Source organism: Canis lupus, chromosome X (genome assembly GCF_011100685.1).
Source record: "Canis lupus familiaris isolate Mischka breed German Shepherd chromosome X, alternate assembly UU_Cfam_GSD_1.0, whole genome shotgun sequence".
Lineage (NCBI taxonomy): Eukaryota > Metazoa > Chordata > Mammalia > Carnivora > Canidae > Canis > Canis lupus.
The window spans coordinates 42,426,128-42,449,489 of NC_049260.1; the positions used below are offsets into that span (position 1 = coordinate 42,426,128).

Here is a 23,362-nt window from a genome sequence, read left to right on the forward strand (position 1 = left end):
CGTCAGGGTCCAAGAGGGTCACACCTACTTGGAACTTCCTCCATGCCCCACCCACACCCCCCAGGTCCAGCCGTGAATACTATCAAGGGCCTTTTATTCACATTCACATCAGAGATGTCTCTTTCTGGGAAGGTTTTTTAATCCCCACAGATTTAATCAGGGCACTCCCTCTGGGTCCCTAGCAGTCTTCTTCAGGCTGGGAGCCCCAGGAGGTCTGCTCCCTCCCTGGGTCCCTGGCCTGGCCCTGCAGGCACACAGTGACGAGAAGTGCTTGGGGGAAGTGAGCTGTTTAGGCATAGTGCTGCCAAATGGAAGGTGGGCACCTGCCCCATTAATGCTTGCAGGCTGGTAGCTTCCACAGCACTCCTGATCCCCTGAAGGCTTTGCAATCTGCTGCCACTGCAGGACCCTTGCACAACCCACAGTGTCCTTAAAAGTCATCATCATCACAGATGTCAAGGTACACATCAAAAGCCTCTCTGTTGCAGTTTCCATCAGGAGTGAAGACATATTTGTGGAAGGTCCCATCCACACAGATGGCTGGAAGAGGGGGGGAACGGGTTAAAGGTTAAAAGCTGCTGAAGCCACATGCTCCGATCCTCTCCAGCGACCCAGGACCCATGATCTACCTCCAGGCCTTTGTCCACATGCCATCCCTCTCATGGTGGCGTTGAGCTGCCCACTCTAGCTCTCTCAGGCTTTCCATGCCCTAAAATTCCTGCAGGTCCAAAATGCAGGACTTTCCCCATGCCATACCCCGAATCAAGAGCCATTCCCACTCACCGATGACAGAGTTGACGTTCTTGGAAGTATTGCGACCGAACGCGCAGATGCAGGCTGACTCAGCAGGCACCGTGAAGCTTGCCAGGCTCCACTGAGAGTCCACGTACTGCCCAATCATAGGCCCCACCTTGCCCACACGAGCCAGCCTGCAGGCAGCACTGGATAAGCCCAGGTGTGGTACATGGGCAGGGGGATGGGGACACAGCAGGGCAGGGCAGGGCGTACTCACGCAGAGCGACGGTTGAGGCGAGTATCCTTCAGAGCAAAGATATGGACTGTGCCCTTGTCACTGGAAGCGCAGAGGAAGGAGGAATCGTGGCTGAAGTTGATGCTGGAAGACACAACCAGCAGTGAGGCCCATGTGCCATGTGGCCTGGGGTCACCAGCCCACCACACATACCCTATGCTCACCAGTAGAGGGTGGCAGGGTCAGTGCCTCGGCGCAATTCCACCAGTTTCTCCTTGGACTGCGTGTCAAAAAGGCGAATGAGGGTGCCTTTCTGAGAGGCTGAGGCTACTACAGTGCCTGGCTGGTTCAGGGACACACAGGCCACGTCACTCTGATGGGCGTTGATGGTAAACGGAGCAGATGAAGTGCCAGGCTTTGTGCTCGCCAGGTCCTGTGGCAGAAGGAGCACTTTGGGCTTGGGGTAGTCCAGAAGGCAGAGGTCAACCATCCACACAGGAGCCAGCCCACCCACTTACCCACCTACCCTTGCCCACTAGGCAGCTCACCACAAGTTGCAGACTCCCACACTTGTGTCCTGGGAACACCAGCAGCTGTTTCTCCAGGCTGGGGCAGAGGTCACAAAGCCCTAGGGTGTGAGGACACAATGTTGGTGGGGCGGGCGCTGGTGAGGGGGAGCAGAGTCTCAAAATGGACAGAAGCTGCATAAGGGCCAGGCCTTGACCTTCTGTGATCTAGGTTACCCATGGAACCCCCCAAGTGGCCAGGCAGATTCCCCACCTCCCCATGCAGCTGTGGCGGCCCCAGGAGGGCCCAAGGATCCCTGGCACAGCCACCTGTGTCCTTACTGGGTGTTTCTGACCTGCTATCTGGGGCACCCGGGGGTAGAGGGGGAGAGAGAACTGGCTAAAAGGATGGAAAGATGGACAGACTGAGAATGTGAGCAGCTCTCAGTCCACCTGAGCATTTCTACACAAAGACTCTCTCTCTGCCCCCCCTTTCCTGGCTTCTCTGGTGCCTCTTCCATTCTCTCATTTCTGTCCCTCTGCCCCATCCACTGCCTCCTGCCCTCACACCTGCGTATCTGGGTCCTCTCACCCTTGGGGTTGTCCCGGGTGTCAAACTCGAACAGCTTTCGAGGACTGTCAGGGAAGGAGTACACATAGATGCGGTTCCTCAGCACGATCACAATTCTGTGGGCATCACACAATGCAGGATGTCCGTAAGGGGAGGGCAGGATGCCCATCCAGGACTAACCCTCTTGCCTGCTGTGGGGGACCTCCTACCTCCCCCACCCGGGTCCTCCTCAGGCTCACTTGTCATGGCGCATGCGCACAGCCAGCACTGGCTTGGTGAAGGTGAACTCCAGCACCAGCTTGTCCTTGGAGTCCTTGCCCTCCCGGGCATCGTCCCAGATCAGCACTGCTGGGCAGGTGGGTACGTTGTCGGGGCCAAGATTTAGGGCGAGGGGCAGCCCTGGTGACACAGGACCCACCCCTACTCCCCATGGGACCTCAACCCACTTGCTTGACCTTTTGCTAACACCAACGTGAGCCTCCTATGGCATGAGCGCCTGTGGATATGATGGCTGACAGAACAGGTTTCTCAAACCCTTATACTCATTTACAGATGAAGAAACAGAGGCTTGAGGGGGGTGAGTATCTGGCCAAGGACCTCGTTGCCCATCAGCAACCAAGCAGGGACTTATACCCAGGCCTGTAACTTCCCCCTCAGTAACTATTTCTGCCTCCAGCTCCCAATACATACACCTAGAGGACTTCTGCGATGGATCCTAGGGCTCTGTGACACGCCCAGGCCTCTCTTTCCACGTCCCAGTGGGATCAGCAAAAACCCTTAGAACAAATGGCTCCTGAGGCCCAAAGCCAGAAGGCACCAGGGAGGATGCTTCAAGATTTTTAGACCAATAGGCTGTGTGACTTTGGAAAAGTCATTTAACCTCTCTGGACCTCAGCCTCAATTTCTTTATCTGTAAACATGGGGTTAATAATACTTCCTGTCACAGAGAGTTACCATGAGACTTTAAGTGAGTTAATATGTGTTGAGTGCTTAGAACAGTCCCAGGCTCACAGCAAGTGCTCCACAGGTAAGGACATGGCAGACAGGAGGCATTCAGTAAGTGTTAAGTGAAGGCAAAACACCAAGCTTCTCAAGCGGTAAGATCCACGACTTCCCAGTGAGAGTCCCTCACTGCGGGACTCTGAGGTGCTCTACCATCTTCATCTGCCAGTGCCTCGGGGTGCCTGGGGAAGCCAGGATTCTGGGGAATCTGGGCTGAGGGCAGAGGATGGGATGACGGCACTTACCTGAGATCTCTGAGAACTTGGGGCTGCTACCACCACCCACCAGGGCCAGCAGGTTGCAACGGTGTAGCATTTCCACCAGACCCATGCTGCCCACCTGCTCGTGGTCTGGACAAGGACCAGGGTGTCAGTAGGGGTGGGAACCAAGGCCCAGCCCATCCCTTCTGCCCACTGCCCCACCCTCACCAACGGCTCACCCAGATGCCCCTTCTCCATCAATGGCTCCACGTTGTAGATGCGCACACCTGTCTCCATGGCGCAGCAAAAGCAGCCTGGGAGGATGAGGGAAATTTGAGCTGCCTGAAAGGATGCCCAGCTGGAAGCTAGGGGCTTAACACCCACCTCTGGCCATTCTTTCCCTCCCTCCCACCCACAATGGTGCAAGCACAAGCCTCTCTCACTTTGGTCTTGGTTGAAACGGAGGCTGGTCACTCCTCGAAGTGGCTGCTGAGTCATGGTCCAGGATTGCTTCCCTGGACACAAATGGGTATAGAGTTGGGAAGAGTCCTGGGGCTTGCCCTCCAAGTCCCAGAACTCCTGTCCTCAAATGACTTCTTCCTCCTCCTCTACTACCTACTGCTCCCAGCAGGGCTACAAAGAAAACAAAAAAGGGGGATAGTCCTGGGGTCACTAAGCTCCCACGACCCCAAAGAGCATGGCCAGAAACTTCTCCATCTTCTTCCACTTGGTTGACCCCAGCTCCAGGTCTCCCTTGACTTGGACTCCTCATCTCCTTCTTACTCCCTGGCCCTCACTGCTTGTCCAGAAATAATGGGGTAGAGGGTGCCCTTGCCCTAGTGATATCTCTTCCCCACCCCCAGCCAATCCTGGTCCATATGCCCCATGTGGCCTGGAACCACCCCCCTCCCACCCACTTCTCATCTTCACACCTGGGCTTAGCATCCCACTCCACCACCTGCCAATAAACAGGGAAAGAGGGCTAAGACATTCACTTCTTCCCACACCTCCCTGGCCCTGGCCCTGGTCCACCACCCACAGGACTTCCTCTCCTCCTGCCCTTCTGAGGCTCCCAACCTATTCCACCATGTCAGAGCCCTCGCACACCTTCCCTCTTCCCAGGCTTCTCCAAACCCCCTCAGGATCCCATGCCTAGCTCCAGATGACCCCTTCTCATGCCATGCTAACCTCTGTCCAACCAGGGCCAGCGTGGATGCACCCCAGGCCCCCTTATGCCCTAGATACCCTACAGATTCCCCTATGACTTCAAATCATCCAATCGTCCACTCCTGGGACATCCCCTTCCATGTGCTTTTGTCACTGACTCCAATGCAGACTGGCTTGAACCTACTCCCAGGAATCCCATCCCTCTTACATTCCTCCTCCAGATTCTCTATCCCCGCCCCAAACCCCCTGCCTCAGGGCAGCCTTCCTCACCAAGACTTGCCTAGGACACACCTCCCCAAACCCCCACCTGTAACAACTCAACCCCACCAAGACGCCTGCCCCAGGCCCCTCTAAGATTCCTGCCCTAGAGCACCCATACTCCCTTCAAACCCCCCATCTCCCCAAGACCTTTGCCCAAGTACACCCCTCCCCATTCTCCAAGAGCTCAAACCTACCTTCCCCCCCTTGTGCCACCTCCACTGGACCGTCTCACTCCCCAAAGACTAATTCTTAGTACAGCCCCACCTTCCATGACCCCTTTTTGGACCCAAATTCCAAAGTTCTTTGCCACCCAAGAACCCTGCCCCGGGATGCCTCCATTTCCTCATAACCAAGACCGCCCACATACTCCTTCCAACGCCCGCACCCACTTAGGCTGCCTGTCCGAGACTCCTCCCGACCACCAAGACCTCGCTCGGTTCAAGGGACCCACTACCCTAACCCTCTCCCAGACTCCAACCAATTCTGGGATCATGCCCCAGTTCTCCGCTGCCTGCACAAACCTGACCTCCACGCGTGCCCGATCCCAACCCCAGCTGTCGGTGCCGCCCGCGGCCCGGTTTTCTGACCTCCCGGGCCCAGACGCCCGGCTCCGGTGTTTACATTAGGTCTCACTTCCGGGGGAGGGAGTCTGTGACCGGAAGTGACTCATCCTGGCCGGAAAACGCGGCCGCAGCTCTCCTCACTGGGGTTCCAGGTCCTTGGAGCTACGTGAGCCATAGTGGCATCCTCCAGAGGCTGTGCAAGGGCCTGGCTGTCTGAGGGAGCCGAGGAGGGTGGACGAGAGACATTTTCCCTTGCTGAGCGGAAGAGGGCCGAGCACTCCCCAGTTCGGTCCTGCTCGGAGAGCGAGAGGCGTTAACTTTCTGGGCTAACGAGACTTGGGCCTCCGAGGTGGGCTAGAGCGGCCTTCCTGGCTGGAAATACTTGTCCTCCCAGATTTCCAGAGAGGCGGGTGGGGAGGCCGGGGCGGCCACAGACCTGGAGACCTTGGAAAGCTGAAACTCCCCTTGCCCAGGGGAAGCCAGCCACTCCCCGCCCTTGGTTTTGTTTAAAAAAACAAAAAAAAAAATGGGTTTTTACTGGTAAGAGGTAAATGCTTACCGTGGGGAAAAAAAGACCAGTTATGTGTCTACTGGAAATACTTTTTTTTAAAGATTTTATTTTATTATTTATTCATGAGAGACAGAGACACAGGCAGAGGGAGAAGCAGGCTCCAAGCAGGGAGCCTGACGTGGGACTCGATCCAGGGTCTCCAGGATCAGGCCCTGGGCTGAAGGGGGTGCTAAACCACTGAGCCACCTGGGCTGCCCTGGAAATACTTTTTTTTTTTAATATTTTTATTTATTTATGATAGTCACAGAGAGAGAGAGGGGCTGAGACACAGGCAGAGGGAGAAGCAGGCTCCATGCCAGGAGCCCGACGTGGGATTCGATCCCGGGTCTCCAGGATCGCGCCCCAGGCCAAAGGCAGGCTCCAAACCGCTGCGCCACCCAGGGATCCCTGGAAATACTTTTTTAATTCAGCTTTTAACTTTTGAGGTAACTGGATTCACGTGTAGTTTTGAGAAATAATACAAAGAAATCAGATGTACTTTTAATGGTTTCCCCCAAAGGTAACATATAAAATTAATAGTAAAACATTAAAATCAGGGCATTGACATTGATACCGTGTAGCCATGGTTTTTCTCAAGTGCTGTTTTGATGCTTTTTAAAAATTTTATTAACATATAATAGAAGTCTGTTTTAATTCCAACTTTGTAACTGATTGCTGGCATTCCATGGAATAAATGTAGCATTGCTCAACTGGGTTGTTTCATGTATGAGGCTGTCAACATATTGTGAATTTGGGCTCCATATACTGCCCTAGGTGTGACTCCATTGCTGTGATCCTTGGCAAGGCCAGTTTTGTGGCATTCTTCAGTCTCTACTGCCTCATGCCCCAGACCATATTTAACTCAATTCAGTTTGGGTTCTGCTACTCCCATGTCTCTGAGACTGCTCTTAACCAGATCACCTGTGAATAATCTTGCTAAACCAGCAGTCATTTCCCTACCCTCTCCTATGACTGCCCAATGCATTCCAGTTTCTTACTCTCACTCTCTTGGTTTTATCCTGTTTCTGTCTACTCTTCCACCTTTATCCAATTTCCAAATATTAGAGCATCCTTGGGTATGACTCTGGCCCCTTTGCTTTTGTAGTCAATATTCTCTCCCTAGGGGAGTTCAACTTCTCTTGTATCCTTAATTATTGCAAATATTTGGGAGATCCACTAATTTAGGCCTCTAGCCTAGACCTTTTTCCTGAACACCAGACTTAGATACGTATATACGTAAATTATGGCCTGTATGACATCTTCTTGTGATGTCTCTTAAAGTAGCTCACACTTAATACATCCAAACAGATCTCAGATTTTTTTGGCTCAAATACACTCTTGTCTCCCTCATCTCAACTAATGGAACAACAACACTCAGTTTGTCACTCAATTCAAACAGCAGATATATCATGCTTGATTCTTCTCTGTTGTTCCTGGCAAATTCTGTTTGTCTCCTTATCAAAAGGTGTCAGAAATAAACACCTCATTTACTTGCAATCAAGATGGAGGAACAGGGACTGAATTTGCTTTCTCACCTGAAACAACTCTCCCCCCTCAAAAAGAGCCAGACAAAATACATCAAACAATGGTTTTCAAGACATAGACATCAGGCAGTGAAAAATAGTGATCACTGAAAAATGAGAAACAAGATGAGCCTGACAATTGGCCCAGCATGCTGCTTGGAGAGTTTCCATCCTACAGCACAGGAAGGGGAGACTGAGTTAGAAAGCCCTGATGACCTCCCTAAATTGAGATAGTTCAGAGAGACAAGGGTACTTAGAATTCAAAGGACAGAATATCAAGAGAGAGCTGCACAGGGAGAGAATCAGAAATCTGCAGAGGGTTCCCTGTGAGCATTCAGTAGAGTAGCGATCAGTGCATGCACCGAAAAAACTACCCAAGGCTAGGGAAAGGACCATCCAAATGAATTAGAGGGAACAGGGCCTGGCACACTGGCAGGGAATAGTTCTTGCTCCTGTAAACTAGACTGGGAAAACTCACAATTTGCAGGGCGTAAAATACACAGGAAAGTCTTGCCTCAGTCATGGAAAAAAAACTAACTGTAGACTTAGTACTGCTCCAGACCCACTTAACAAATCATAAGACCCTGAAAAAGGAAACTGTCTCCAATTAACTATCTCAGTATAAAGGTCAGGAAGATTTATAAGAATAATAATCCAGCACCTAAAAAAGTAAAATTTATGATGTCTGTTTCCAAACAGACATGATCAGGCATAAAAAGGCATAAAAAGAAGCAGAAAGTGGGCAGCCCGGGTGGCTCAGCAGTTTAGCGCCTGCCTTCAGCCCAGGGCGTGATCCTGGAGACCTGGGATCCAGTCCCACGTCAGGCTCCCTGCATGGAGCCTGCTTCTCCCTCTGCCTGTGTCTCTGCCTCTCTCTCTGTGTCTCTCATAAATAAATAAATAAATAAATAAATAAATAAATAAATAAATAAATAAATAAAAATCTTTTTTAAAAAAGGAAATACAGTAACATGGAAGAACCTTAAAAATAAATGCTAAGTGAAAGAAGCCAGTCAACAAAGAACTGCATATTGTAAGATTCCACGTACAAGATGTCCAAAATAGGCAAGTCCATAGAGACAGAAAGTACATTAGTGGTTGCTTAGGGCTGACAGCAGCAGTGATGGCCCATGGGTGTGGGGGGTAGGGTGGTGATTGGGATTAAAGAGCACTGACTGCTAAGGGGTATGGGGTTTCTTTTTGGGGTAATGAAAACATTCTAAAACTGTGTGTTATAATAGTTGCACAAAAGTAAACTAAAAAAAAAATCATACACTTTAAATGATGAATTGTAGGGCAGCCCCGGTGGCTCAGTGGTTTAGCGCTGCCTTCAGCCCGGGCATGATCCTGGAGTCCTGGGATCGAGTCCCACATCAGGCTCCCTGGATGGAGCCTGCTCCTCCCTCTGTCTGTGTCTCTGCCTCTCTCTCTCTCTCTGTATCTCTCATGAATAAATAAATAAAATATTTAAAATAAAATAAAATAAATGATGAATTATATAGTCCGTGAATTATAGAAAATTACATTGTAGAGGATTAATGACTAGACATCACAGAAGAAAACTGTTAGTGACTTGAAGTCATACCAATAGAAACTAAAGAAATGAAACAGAAAAATAAAGAATCCAAAAAATAAATAAAGAGAGCATAAATGAGCAATTGGACAATTTCAAATGGCCTTATATGCAGGGAAATAGAATCCCAAAAGGAGAAGAGGAGGGACAGGAAAAAGTATGTGAGGGAATAATATCCTAAAACTTTCCAAAATTAATGAAAAACATAAGCCCACAGATCCAAGAAATTTAATGAATTCCACTACAAAAAAAACCATGAAAAATACTAAATGCAGGTACATTGTAATGAAATTACTCCAAACTGATGATAACAGAGAAAAATCCTAAAAGCAGCCAGAGAAATAAGACGTGTTACATAAATGGGAAAAAGAGAGAAAAATGACATCAGATTCTCATCAGCAATAATACAAACAAGAAGACAGTAGGGCAACATGTTTAAAAGAGGATGTCACTGGGGATCTCTGGGTGGCTCAGAGGTTTAGCGCCTGCCTTTGGCCCAGGACGTGATCCTGGAGTCCTGGGATCAAGTCCCAGGATCAAGTCCCGCATCGGGCTCCCTGCGTGGAGCCTGCTTCTCTCTCTGCCTGTATCTCTGCCTCTCTCTCTCTCTGTGTGTCTCTCATGAATGAATGAATGAATGAATAAATGAATAAATAAATAAATAAATAAATAAATAATGTCACTTTCTGAATGGTAGAGTAAGGAACTCCCAAATCCATGCCTCCATAAAAGTAATGAAAACACTGGCCAACAACAATAGGAAAAAAAAAGGTCCCAATTAACCTTCTGGGAACTTTACATAAGCCAAAAGCTTGAAACAGTCTGAGGAGCATTAATTAAAGAAAACTACCTGAATCTTGATAAGGATGAGCTTTGTGCATTATTCCTTATGTGCCTTATTCCTGCCCCCCTCTACCCAGCTCCATCATACCAATGAAAACCAGCAGCCTAACAGGATGAAGGTAGGAAAATGGGCTTGGAGCTCTCCTGAAAGCTACATTCCTAAAAATTGTCATCCTCTTTAAAAATCACGTTAACATAAATAGCATTTTTTCCAAAACAAAAAACATTTGTGAGAAGAGTGGCATTGTTTTACATTTTTGTAAATCTCTTTAATGTTTGGTTTATTTTTTTAAAGATTTTTTAAAATGCAGTTTATTTTTTTAAAAGATTGTATTTATTTATTCATGAAAGAGAGGCAGAGACATAGACAGAGCGAGAAGCAGGCTCCCTGCAGGAAGCCGGATGTGGGACTCAATCCCAGGACTCCAGGATCACGCCCTGGACCGAAGGCAGATGCTCAACTGCTGAGCCACCCAGGAATCCCATAAAGATTTCTTATTTATTCACTTGAGAGAGAGAGAGCACAAGCAGGGGAAGAGACAGAGGCAGAAGGAGAAGCATACTCCCAACCAAACTGGGAGCCCAACATGGGGCTTGATCCCAGGACCCTGGCCTAAGGCAGAGCTCAATCATCTGAGCCATCCACGCACCCCTGATGTTGGTTCAATAGAAAATAGCTAGATTCTCATATGCTCCCGAGTTCAATCTCAAGATATCACATATTTGATGTCCTTTGGAAAACTCTTACTACACACTTGTGACAGAATGAATGTGAAAAAGGCAAATAATGTCTTAGTATCAGAAAAATACTTCTGACCTCGAGATGCCTTGAAAGATTCTTGAGGGGATGCCTGTGTGGCTCAGCAGTTGAACTTCTGCCTTTAGCTCTGGAAATGATTCCGGGATCTGGAATGGAGTCCTGCATCAGGCTCTCTGCGAGGAGCCTGCTTCTCCTTCTGCCTCTCTCTGTGTTTCTCATGAATAAATAAATAAAATCTTAAAAAAAATAAAGATTCTTGAGGACCTCCAGAGATCCCAGACCACACTGAGAACTACTAATCACAGCTGTTAGGGGGCACCTGAGTAGCTCAGTCAGTTAACTGTCTGACTTTGGCTCAGGGTATGATTCTGAAGTCCTGGGATCAAACCCGCATGGGGCTCCCTGCTAATCAGGGAGCCTGCTTCTCCCTCTGCCCCTCACCCTGCCCTCTGGCTCTCGCTCTTGCTCTCAAATACATAAATATTTTTTTAAATTAAAGCTGTTAAAACTTCTGGTTATAGAGGTACCAACCAATCCTCACCTCCACAATGAATGTTTACCTCACCTTTATACTAGAGCCAATAGGGCTTAACATCTTATTTGAATGAAGATGGGTTCCTAAGTCAGAGATGGGCTCTGAAGTCAGAGAAGCTTTTGTGATAAGGTGACATTTGAGCAGAAACCTAAAGGAAGAGAGGGAATGAGTCATAGAAATTTAGGAGAAGAGCAGTGCAGGCAAAAGGATCAGCAAGGATATCAATACAGCTTGAGAGGTGAGGTCACTGAGTTATGGTGTCAGGAGCAGATCATGCAGGGCTTTGTAGGCCACTTTAAAGGCTTTGGCTCAAACATTTAAAAAAATAAAGGCTTTGGCCTCTGTTCTGAGTGAGATAGGGAGCCACCAGGGAGTTTGGAGGAGAGGATAGAGACATGACCAGATTTGCCTTTCCAAAAGAACACTGGCTGTTATGTGAAGACCAAGGGGGAGCAGGAAAAAGGGGAGCAAGGAGAGCAGTTAGGAGGCTATTACAGTAAATCAGACAATGGTTCTTGGTGGGTTGGACACTGGGCAAGTGGAAAGGATAAGACGCATTCTGGAATTATTTTGAAGGTAGAACTGAAGGGATATGTTCATGGATTGGATATAGGGTGTGAGAATGATTCAAAAGGTTTTAATTCACCTGGGAGTCAGCTGGCGAAGCAGATTGAGAAGAGAAATTGGAAATTTGGTTTTGTTTTTCTGGAGTATGAAATGCTTATGAGATATCATGTAGAGATGTTGTGTAGGTGACTGGGGATTACTGAAGACCAGGAGAGAGGTATAGGCTGGAGATATGCATTTAGGAGCTGTCAGAACATCAATGTTATTTAAAGCCATGAAACTAGAGAAGATATCCAAGGACGTGAGTGTACATAAGGAAGTCAGAGTCCTAAGCCCTGGGGCATTCCCAAGGTATAGAGGTCAAGGGAATGAGGAGGAGCCCACAAAAGACTGAGTAGGAGCAGTCAGTGAGGCAGGAACAGAACCAAAAAGGGATTCCTGAAAGTCAAGTGAAAAAGCATTTCAAGGATGTTACGGAAAGATGAGGAGCACCCACTATTATGCAAGCACTAGGTATCCAAAGATGAACCAGAGTGCCAGGCACATAGTAGGTGTTCATGTGCTTTTAATTTTAAAATAAATATAATATAAATTTACTATCTTAAGCACTTTTAAGTGTACAGTTCAGTAGTATTTAGTATATTCTCATTGTTATGAAATAGATCTCCAGAACTTTTTCATTTTGCAAAACTGAAACTCTATACCCATTAAACAACAACTCCCCATTCCTCCTCCTCCCAGCCCCTGGAAACCACCATTTGACTTTATGTTTCTATGAATTTGACTGCTCTCATATAAGTGGAGTCATACAATATTTGTCTTTTCGTGATTGACATATTTCACTTAGCATCATGTCTTCAAGATTGATCCATGTTATAACATATGCTAGAATTTCCTTTCTTTTTAAGGCTAAATAAATATTTGTTTGTTTATTTTGCTTATCAATTTCATTAATCAGTGGACACTTGGATTGCTTCCACCTTTTGGCTAACATGAATAACACTGCAATAAACATGGCTGTGCAAAATCTCTTCAATACCATGCTTTCAAGTGCTTTTGGATATATATCTGGAAGTAGAATAGCTGGATCACATAGTAATCCTGCTTTTCATTATTTGGGGAGCTACCATACTATTTTCCATAGCAGCATACCACTTAATATTCCTACCAATAGTGCTCAAGTGTTTCAGTTTCTCCCCATCTGCACAAACACTTGTTATTCTTTCTTTTTTTTTTTTTAAGTAGTAGCCATTCTAATGGGTGTGAAGCCCAGAGAATTGTCATTTTTTACCTTTATGGCAGTTCCTTGGCAATTCCCACTTACAGGGCTTATCTTTATTTGATCTGACTCAGAACTTCCTCAGCTCAGATAACCTTTTAAAAAACAATTGGTGAAAAAATAAAAACAAAAAAATAAAAAAATAAAAAATAAAAAACAATTGGTGGTAATTGTTTAACAGCACAGATGCTTGAGGTGGTGAAAACAGTTGGAATGAAATCAAAGTTGACCAAAAAACATGAAAAGGAAAAGCTGGGTAATGAGATGTCCACAGGGGGCTTTGAAAGGCCCTGACATATTCCTGGGAATCTGGAAGGCCACATGCATGTGCATGCACAGGGCTGTGTATTCCCAAAAAAGAACTGAGAAGGCCCTAAGCTCTCAGCAATAGGTGACTCTGTGCAAGCACTTTATGCTCTGTGCAAGCTAAAGTGAAGGCCAAGGCAGAGTTGTAAACTACCTGCTGGTGTGTTCAAGACATGCTCCAACACACACACAAACCCTAGGCAAAGGTTGAAGACTTATTGGTTCAAGGAATTTAAGGAACTCTCTGTCTAGGCGCCACAACAAAACCTAGAGAGGAGAAAATCTGAATTCCAGAGTGCCACATTATTTTAAATGTCTAGATTGAAAAATTGCAAATAAACTAGAAAGTATGGACCATATATGGGGGGAAATCAGTAAATAGAAAGTGTCCCTAAGGAAGCCCAGATATTGGATTGTATTAGATGAAGATTTTTAATCACTAATATAAATATGCTCAAGGAACTAAAGGAAACCATGTCTAAAGAACAAAGGGAAGTTTAATAACATTAAACTAGTCTTACCAAATAAAGAATATTGCTAAAGAGATAGAAATTATTAAAAAGTTTTTAAAAAAAGAAATTATAAAAAAGTTTGAGACAGAAATTTAGGAGTTAAAATAAGTGAATATTAAAATAATATACACAAAAAAAGAAAATACAAAATAAAATTCACTTGAGGGGCTCAAGAGAAGATTTGAGCTGGCAGAAGAATAATTGAACTTGACATTGATTAATTTAAACTATACAGTCTGAGACACAGAAAGAAAAGAATGAAGAAAAATTAATAGTGCCTCAGAGGCTTGTGGGACACCATCAAATGTATGTCTGAATACATATTGGGAGTCCCAGAAGAAGAGAAGAGAGAAAGGGGCAGAAGAAATAATGGCCAAAAACTTCCAAATTGATGAAAACAATCTTTACATCCAAGAAACAAAATAACTCCAAGTAGGAAAAATTTAAAGAGATCCATACCCAGACACATCATAAGCAAACTTTCAAAACACAAAGGAAAAGGATCTTGAAAATATCAAGGAAGAGAATATTTTTTTAAAGATTAAAGATTATTTATTTATTCGAGAAAGAGAGAGAGAGAGAGAGAGAGAGAGAGGCAGAGACATAGGCTGATGCGAGGCTCAATCCCAGGACCCCAGATCAGGCCCTGAGTCAAAGGCAGATGCTCAACCACTGAACTACCAAGGCATCTCCAAGGAAGAGAATCTTAAAAGCAGGACATAGAAGTGAACTTCAGTAAGATTTACTATTGGTTTCTCACCAGAAACCAGGGATGCCAGAAGAACATGGGATGACATAATAAAATACTGAAAAAGGAATTGTTGGGGCACTTGGATGGCTCAGTCAGTAAAGCATGTGATTCTTGATCTCAGGGTTGTGAGTACAAGCTCTATGTTGGGTGTGGAGCCTATTTAAAGTAAAAAAAAAATCGTTAACCTAGAATTCCTTACCTAGGAGGAATGTCTTACAAAAAAACACGGGAAAAACAAAGACATTTTTAGCCATGAAAAAGCTGAAAGAATTCAACACCATTAGAACAGCAAAACAAAAGATGTAAAAGAACATCCTTCAGGCTGAAGGAAACTGATATTTGGTAGAAATCTGGATCTACACAATGAAATGAAGAGCACTGGGCATGATATCTACATAGATAAATATATAAGATATTTTTCTTATTATTTACATCTCTTTAAAAGATTAATTGTCCATTTAATCAAAAACAACAACGTTTTGTGGTGTTTTTAACATATGTAAAAGTAAAATGCATGAAGACAACAGCATAGGGGTGTCTGGGTGCCTCCATTAGTTGAGTGTCTGACTCTTGATTTCTGCTCAGGTCATGATCTCATAGGTTGTGGCATCAAGCCCAGGATAGGGCTCAGCTCTCAGCAGGGAGTCTGCAGTTCTGCTTCTCCCTCTCCCTCTGCCCCTCCCCAACTTTTGCTCTCTGTTTCTATCTCAAATAAGTGAATAGATAAATCTTTTTTTAAAAGGAAAACAACAGCTTAAAGGTTGGAAAGGAACACATGGAAACTTACTACTGTAAGATCCTTATATGATCCATGAAGTAGTATAGTATCAGTTAAAGAAGTAAATTATAAGTTAAAGATGTATCCTACAAATCCTAAATCAACCAATAAAATAACAAATCCAAGAGTTACAGATAAAAAGTAACACAGGAGAGAAAAAGAAACATTAAAAAATTGATTAATACCAAAAAGGCAGAAGAAGTAAGAAAAGGGAATAAAGGGACGCCTGGGTGGTTCAGTGGTTGAGCATCTGCCTTTGGCTCAGGGTATGATTCAGGGGTCCTGGCATCGAGTCCCTCATTGGGCTCCTCCCCACAGGGAGCCTGCTTCTCCATCTGCCTGTGTCTCTGCCTCTCTCTCTCTCTCTGTCTCTCATGAATAAAGTCTTTTTAAAAAAGGGAACAAAGAAGAGATAGACCAAATAGAAAATAGCAAGATGATACACTCAAATTTCATATCATATTATCCCATTAATCACATTAAGGTAAAAGACCTATATATTGCAGTTAAAAGACAAAGATTGTCAGATTGGATAAAAATCAACTAAATGCTGCCTATAAGAAACACACTTGAGGGCAGCCCGGGAGGCTCAGCAGTTTAGCACCACGTTCAGCCCAGGGCGTGATCCTGGAGACCCAGGATCGAGTCCCACATCAGGCTCCCTGCATGGAGCCTGCTTCTCCCTCTGCCTGTGTCTCTGACTCTCTCTCTCAAGAATAAATAAATAAAATCTTAAAAAAAAGAAACACACTTGAGATATAAAGGCATACATAGGTTTTTAAAAAGTATGGAAAAAGATATATCATTCTAACACTAGGGTTTTTTTTGAAGGTGGAATTGTTATACTGGTATCAAACAAAGTAGATTTCAGAGCAAAGGTTATTACTAGGGATAAACATTTATCTTAAACATTTATACAGATACTAACAGAGCTTCAAAATACATGAAGCAATAATTGATAGAACTGCAAAGAGAAATGGACAAATTCCCAATTATAGTTGCAGATTTCCTTATCCCTGTCCACATTACTCATAGAAAAAGTAGGCAGGAGATCAGCAGGAATATAGTAGACTTGAAATAACAGTAGCCACCAAGTTGACCTGACTGATATTTATAAAACATTCTGCCCAACAACAGCAGAAAACACTCACCTCAAACGCATATAGAACATTGACAGGTCAAGCAAGGCTGAAATATTTGGCTAGTCAAGAAACATCAAACCTCCGCTAGATGCAGACAGTTTGTTACTTAAATCAATAGCAAAAACAAGAGTAGCAAAGATTCTTTTTGCCCCACAGAAGGACACCAAAACAAAAGGGGCCAGATGATAGCAACACAAGTATTGGAACACCCTGTTCCTGAGGAGCTGATTTCATGCTGCAGCCAAGCATTTTTACAGCCAGCAGCACTACTCTAAGGGGTCAGGGTGAAACAGAAAACCTTCTACCTAACTGCTAACTTATAAGACAATGACAAACTCTCAAGACAGCCTCCCTCAAAGATAGCAAAGCCAGTGGGAAACGACCTTGTAGCAGCTCCTCCTTAGGTCCCCATGTTCTGACGTTCTGGAAATCACGTCTTCTACCAGGACCTAGACAGATCAGTTGTGGTTAAGCCTTGCCTACATGAACTATGGAGACTGTGTGCAAACTTGTCAGGGCACCAGCATAAAGCAGTTCCCCTCCATTACCAAGAAAGACTTTATTCTTTTTTTTTTTTTAGAAAGACTTTATTCTGGGCCAAAAAAAAAATAGTCGCAATAGATGCAAAAGGCTTCAGGTGATACAAAGTATTTTCTCTGACCACACTGGCACTAAATTAGAAATCCATAACAAGGCTGCCTGGGTAGCTCAGTGGTTGAACATCTGCTTTTGGCTCAGAAGGTGATCCCAGGGTCCTGGGATCGAACTCCGTATCAGGCTCCCCAAGGGGAATCTAATCTGCTTCTCCCTCTGCCTGTGTCTCTGCCTCTATGTGTCTCTCATGAATAAATGAATAAAATCTTTATTTTTAAAAAAGATTTTATTTATTTATTCATGACACACAGAGCGACAGAAACACAGGCAGAGGGAGAAGCAGGCTCCATGCAGGGAGCCCGACATGGGACTCGATCCCGAGACCCCGGGGTCACGCCCTGGGCCAAAGGCAGGGCTAAACCGCAGAGCCACCCGGGCTGCCCAAATAAAATCTTTAAAAAAAAAGAAATCCATCAAAAAATAAAAAAATAAAAAAATAAAAATAAATAAAAAAAGAAATCCATAACAGGAAAATGTCCAGAAAATCACTAGATATTTGTAAATCAAATAACACACTTCAAAATAACTCATGGATCAAGGAAGAAATCAAAATTGAGGGCAGCCCCGGTGGCACAGCGGTTTAGTGCTGCCTGCAACCCAGGGCATGATCCTGGAGACCCTGGATCGAGTCCCACGTCAGGCTCTCTGCATGGAGCCTGCTTCTCCCTCTGCCTGTGTCTCTATGAATAAATAAATAAAATAAAAAAAAAGAAATCAAAATTGGTATCAGAAAACATTTTGAACTGGATAAACTGAAAAGTCAACATACTAGTATTTGTGGGAGACCACTAAAGCAGTACTTGTGGGTAAATTTATAGCATTAAATGCCAATATTAGAAAATAAGAGAGGACTAAGTGAGAAAGGTCTAAAGTCAACTACCTCAGCTTCCACCATAAGAAGCTAGGAAAAGAGGGACACCTGGGTGGTTCAGTGGTTGACTGCCTTCAGCTCAGGGCATGATCTCAGGGTCCTGCAGGGAGCCTGCTTCTCCCTCTGCCTGTGTCTCTGCCTCTCTCTGTGTGTCTCTCATGAATAAATAAATAAATCTTTAAAAAAAAGATAATAGAAAAAAGGAAACAATGGAGAAAATTAATGAAAACAAAAGCTGGTTAATTGAGATCAATAAAATAGATAAATATGAAGGGTTATAAGGAAAAAAAGAGAAGACATACCTTACCAATATCAGGAATGAGAGGTGACATCACTACAAGTTCTACAGAAACTGAAAAGGATTAATGAATATTTTTAGGGGCGCCTGAGTGACTCAGTCAGTTAAGCATTTGACTCTTGATCTCAGCTCAGGTCTTGATCTCAGGGTTGTGAGTTCAAGCCCTGTATTGGGCTCCCTACTGAAAAAAAATAGAATATTTTTTCAAACTTATGCCAATAAATCCCACAACTTGGGCAGCGCTGGTGGCTCAGTGGTTTAGCGCTGCCTTCAGCTCAGGGCATGATCCCGGAGACCCAGGATCGAGTCCCACATCGGGCTCCCTGCATGAAGCCTGCTTATCGTTCTGCCTGTGTCTCTGCCTCTCTCTCTCTGTGTCTCTATGAATAAATAAATAAAATATTTTAAAAATATCCCACAACTTAATCAAAATGTACAAATTCCTTGAAAGATACAAGTTACCAAAGCTCACTCAAGAAGACATAAATAGAGACGCCTGGGTGGCTCAGCAGTTGAGCATCTGCCTTCGGCTCAGGATGTGATCCTGGGTTCTGGGATTCTTGTCCACCATCAGGCTCCCAGCAGGGAGCCTGCTTCTCCCTCTGCCTGTGTCTCTGCCTCTGTCTCTGTGTCTCTCATGAACAAATAAATAAAATCTTTAAAAAACGGATAAAGATATTACAGAAAAATAAAAGACCGATATCCCTTATGAGCAGAAATGCAAAAATTGTAAACACTATTTTAACAAATTTATTCCAACAATATATTAAAAAGATAATACATCACAACCAAGTGGAGTTTATTCCAGCAATGCAGGGTTGCTTTAACATTCAAAAATTAATCAATGTAACTTCCCATACTAACACACAACAAAAGGAAAAAAAAAACATGATCATCTCAATAGATGCAGAAATAGAAATTGATAAAACATGATTTCCCAATAAAATGCTAAGGAAAGAAGGAATAGAAAATAACTTCCTGGGCACTTGGGTGGCTCAGTTGGTTAATCATTTGCCTTTGGCTCAAGTCATGATCCCAGGGTCCTTAGATCAAGCCCCACATTGGGCTCCTTGCTTGGCAGGGAGTCTGCTTCTCCCTCTCCCTCTGCCTGCAGCTCTCCCTGCTTGTGGGCTAGCTCACTCTTGCTGTTAAATCAATCAATCAATCAATCAATCTTTTTTAAAAAAAGAAATAAAATAACTTCCTCAACCTGATGGGGAGCATCTACCCAACAGCTATATGAAAAAGCACTCATTGCCACTCATCATCAGGGAAATGCAAATCAAGACTACAATGAGATATCACCTCACACCCATCAGAATGGCTAAAATCAAAAAACACAAGAAACAAGTGTTGGTGAGGATGTTGAGAAAAAGGGGAACCTTCATGCACTGTTGGTGGTAATGCAAACTGGTGCAGCCACCTTGAAAGACAGTATGGAGGTTCCTCAAAAAATTAACAATAGAACTACTGCAGTATGTAACCACATGTATGGGCTTGAAGACATTTTGCTAAGTGAAATAAGCTGACATGGAAAGATGAATGATTCCACTTTTATGAGATATGTAAAATAGTCAAATTCCCAAAATCAAAAACTGGAATGGTGTTTACCAGAAATTGGAGGGAGGGAGAAACGGGAAGTTACTAATCAATTGACAGGTATAGAGTTTCAGTTAGGTTAAGATGAATACGTTCTAGAGATCTGCTGTACAACACTGTGTCAATAATTATTTATCAGATACTTAAAGAGGATAGATCTCACATTGTGTTCTTACCACAATAAAATTAAAAAAATAAAATAAAATAAAAGCTCCACAGGGTGCCTGAGCGGCTCATTCAGTTAAGTATCTGTCTTAGGGTCAGGTCATGATCCCTGTGTCCTAGGATGGAGCCCTGAGTCAGGCTCCTTGCTCAGTGGGGAGCCTGCTTCTCCCTCTCCCTCTAATGCTCCCTCCGCTTGTTCTCTCTCTCTCCCAAATAAATAAGATAAAATCTTTTTAAAAATCATTTTTAAAAATACAAAATAAAAGCTCCTGGGACGCCTGGGTGGCTCAGTGGTTGTGTGTCTGTCTTTGGCTCAGGTCATGATCCTGGGGTCCTGGGATCCAGTGCCGAATCAGGCTCCCTGCAGGGAGCCTGTTTCTACCTCTGCCTTTGTCTCTGCCGCTCCCTCTGTGTCTCTCATGAATAAATAAAATATTTAGGGCAGCCCGGGTGGCTCAGCGGTTTAGCGCCGCCTTCAGTCCAGGGCGTGATCCCGGAGACCTGGGATTGAGTCCCACATCGGGCTCCCTGCATGGAGCCTGCTTCTCCCTCTGCCTGTGTCTCTGCCTCTCTCTCTCTCTATGTGTCTCTCACGAATAAATAAAATCTTATTTTTTCGTGAGAGACACACACACACACACACACAGAGAATGGCAGAGAGAGAAGCAGGCTCCATGCAGGAAGCCCGACGTGGGACTGGATCCTGGGTCTCCAGGACTGTGCCCCGGGCCGAAGGCGGTGCCAAACCATGGAGCCACCTGGGCTGCCAAATAAATAAAATCTTTGAAAAAAAATAAAATCTAAAAAAGAAAGAAAGAAAGAAAAATATGTGGATTGGCTAAAGTTTTTTTTTAAGATTTTATTTATTTTATTTGGGAGGCACAGGGGGAGGGGGAGAGAATCTCAAGCCGACTCCCTGCTGAGTGGAGAGTCCCACACAGGGCCAATCTCACGACTCCAAGATCATGACCTGAGCTGAAATCAAGAGTTGGTCACTTAACCGACCTAGCCACCCAGGCGCCCCTGGCTAAAGTATTTTTGAAGCCCTCTCTATCTTGCATTAATAGACATGAGAATCTAGTTGTGATTGTGGATGCTGTCCTTAGAGGTGTTGCCCAAGACTTGACCATGAAACAGACCTACCTCTGGCGGTTTTTTCTTTTTCTTCTTCTTTTTTTTTTTTTTTTTTTTTGGTGCGGGGGGGGGGTGTGTACTTCTTAACTGGAACTCATACTATAATTCTCTGAAGGGTTCATTATAATAGAGAGCTGGTCTCTACCCCCAGAATGTCACATTCATAGCCAGGAGATTGCCTGAGAATTTGCATTTCTCCACTGTTTCAAGATGATTCTGATGCTGCTGGTCTGGGCAGCATTTTGAGAATCACTGGTTGATACTACAAAATAATAGAATTCTGTCCCTGGAGTATTGTCTTACCTGACACAAGGGAGCTCTTTGATTCAAGGGATGACCAGAGTCCCTTGAAGGACAGGAAGCTGGGACTTTGTGGAGTTTATAGTTTATGACTAAGATGTGTTGTGCCTCCTTGGTAATAAATGGTTGTTTGATAAATGACAGGTATGTTGGAAAGGGAAAAACCCCTACAGTTAACATTATACTTAATGGCAAAAGACTGAGTGCTTTTTCCCTAAAATCGAGAACAGATATCTATTCTTGCCATTGTTATTTTACATTGTACTAAAGATTCTAGTCAATGCACCAAGGCAAGGAAAAGAAAAACCAAGGTAACCAGATTGGTAAGAAAGAAGTGTCTTTATTTGAAAACAATATGAGGGGATCCCCGGGTGGCTCAGCGGTTTAGCGCCACCTTCAGCCCAGGGCGTGATCCTGGAGACCCTGGATCAAGTCCCACGTCAGGCTCCCTGCATGGAGCCTGCTTCTCCCTCTGCCTGTGTCTCTGCCTCTCTCTCTCTCTCTCTCTCTCTCTGTGTGTGTGTGTGTGTGTGTCTCTCATGAATAAATAAAGAAAATCTTAAAAAAGAAGAAAACTATGATTATTTAGTAGAAAACCTAATGGGATCTATAAAAAAGCTAATAAAATTAACATTTAGCGAGGTTGTAAGATATAAGACCAATATACAAAATAGCAGTTGTGGGCAGCCCGGTTGCCTCAGTGGTTTAGCACCGCATTCAGCCCAGGGCGTGATCCTGGATCCTGGAGTCCCGGGATGGAGTCCCACATCGGGCTCCCTGCATGGATTCTGCTTCTCCCTCTGCCTGTGTCTCTGCCTGTCTCTCTCTCTGTGTCTTTCATGAATAAATAAATAAAATCTTAAAGCAATTGTATTTCTATACATTAGCAATGAACAATTGGAAATTGAAATTAAATAATAGTACAATAATATCAAGAAATATGAAATACTGGGGCATCTGGTTGGCTCAGTTAGTAGAACATATGACTCTTGATCTCAGAGTCATGAATTCAAGCCCCGTGTTGAGCACAGAGCCTACTTATTTAAAAAAAAAAGAAATATGAAATATTTAGGGATAAATCTGAAAAAGATGTGCAAGACCTATATACCAAAGACTACAAAAACTGCTGAGGGACGCCTGGGTGGCTCAGCGACTGGGCATCTGCCTTTGGCTCAGGGTGTGATCCTGGAGCCCTGGGATCGAGTCCCACATCGGGCTCCCTGCATGGAGCCTGCTTCTCCCTCTACTTGTGTCTCTGCCTCTCTCCCTCTGTGTCTCTCATGAATAATTAAATAAAATCTTAAAAAAAACTGCTGAGAGAAATTAAGGAAGGCATTTACAAATGAATCTTGTTCATGGGTCAGAAGGTTAAATATTAACATGTTGATTCTTCCCAATTGACCTGTAGATTTGATTCAAATCCAGTAGGCTCTTTTGTTGTAGAAATTGACAAACAGTTTCTGAAATTCATATGGAGGGGCACCTGGGTGGCTCAGTGACAGAATGTTCTGCCTTTGGCTCAGGGCGTGATCCTGGGGTCCTGGGATCAAGTCTTACATCAGGCTTCCTGTGAGAGCCTGCTTCTCCCTCTGCCTATGTCTCTGCCTCTCTCTGTGTGTCTCTCAGGAATAAATGAAATAAAATAAAACAAAATAAAATTCATATGGAAATATAAAAGGCCTAGACTATCCAAAACAACTTTGCAAAAGAACAACAAAGTTGAAAGGCTAACACTACCTGATTTCAAGAATCATTATAAAGGTACAGTATTCAATACAGTATATTGACATACAGATAGACAAATATATCAATAGAATATTATAGAATCCAGAAACAAATCAATATATTATGGACAACTGATTTTTTCTTTTCATTGTGGTAGATAGCTGATTTTTGACAACAATTTAAAGCAATGCAGTGGAGGAAGGATAGTCTTTTCAACAAATGGTACTGGAACTGTTTGATATCCATATGCAAAAGAA

At 44.3% G+C, this 23,362-nt stretch overlaps 1 protein-coding gene across 6 annotated transcripts; it reads right to left on the minus strand.

Moving 5' to 3' along the window:
* Positions 1-77: 77 nt before the first annotated feature.
* On the minus strand, positions 78-16,392 carry WDR45 (WD repeat domain 45). 6 transcript variants are annotated; one of them, XM_038587416.1, is made up of 11 exons: positions 16,369-16,392; positions 3,693-3,764; positions 3,489-3,563; positions 3,295-3,399; positions 2,287-2,395; positions 2,069-2,163; positions 1,519-1,598; positions 1,195-1,403; positions 1,013-1,114; positions 784-929; positions 78-540 (listed from the first exon to the last, which is right to left on the minus strand). In XM_038587416.1, the coding sequence occupies exons 2-11, from the start codon at positions 3,745-3,747 to the stop codon at positions 431-433; spliced, it is 1,086 nt and encodes a 361-aa protein (XP_038443344.1). In that variant the 5' UTR covers positions 3,748-3,764; positions 16,369-16,392; the 3' UTR covers positions 78-430. The 6 variants fall into 6 exon arrangements, with proteins under 6 accessions (XP_038443344.1, XP_038443345.1, XP_038443341.1 ...); XM_038587417.1 differs by lacking the exon at positions 16,369-16,392 and adding an exon at positions 5,199-5,351 and having other exon boundaries at positions 2,287-2,392; XM_038587413.1 differs by lacking the exon at positions 16,369-16,392 and adding an exon at positions 5,199-5,351.
* Between the last annotated feature and the right edge of the window lie 6,970 nt (positions 16,393-23,362).

Coding starts and splice junctions, on each gene's coding strand:
- WDR45 (XM_038587416.1), bottom strand. CDS start 3,747: ATGACTCAGCAGCCACTTCGAGGAGTGACCAGCCTCCGTTTCAACCAA. Junction 1,404..1,518: donor GTGGGAGTCTGCAACTTGTG/GTGAGCTGCCTA, acceptor CTTCTGCCACAG/GACCTGGCGAGCACAAAGCC. Junction 930..1,012: donor CGCCTCAACCGTCGCTCTGC/GTGAGTACGCCC, acceptor TGCTGCCTGCAG/GCTGGCTCGTGTGGGCAAGG.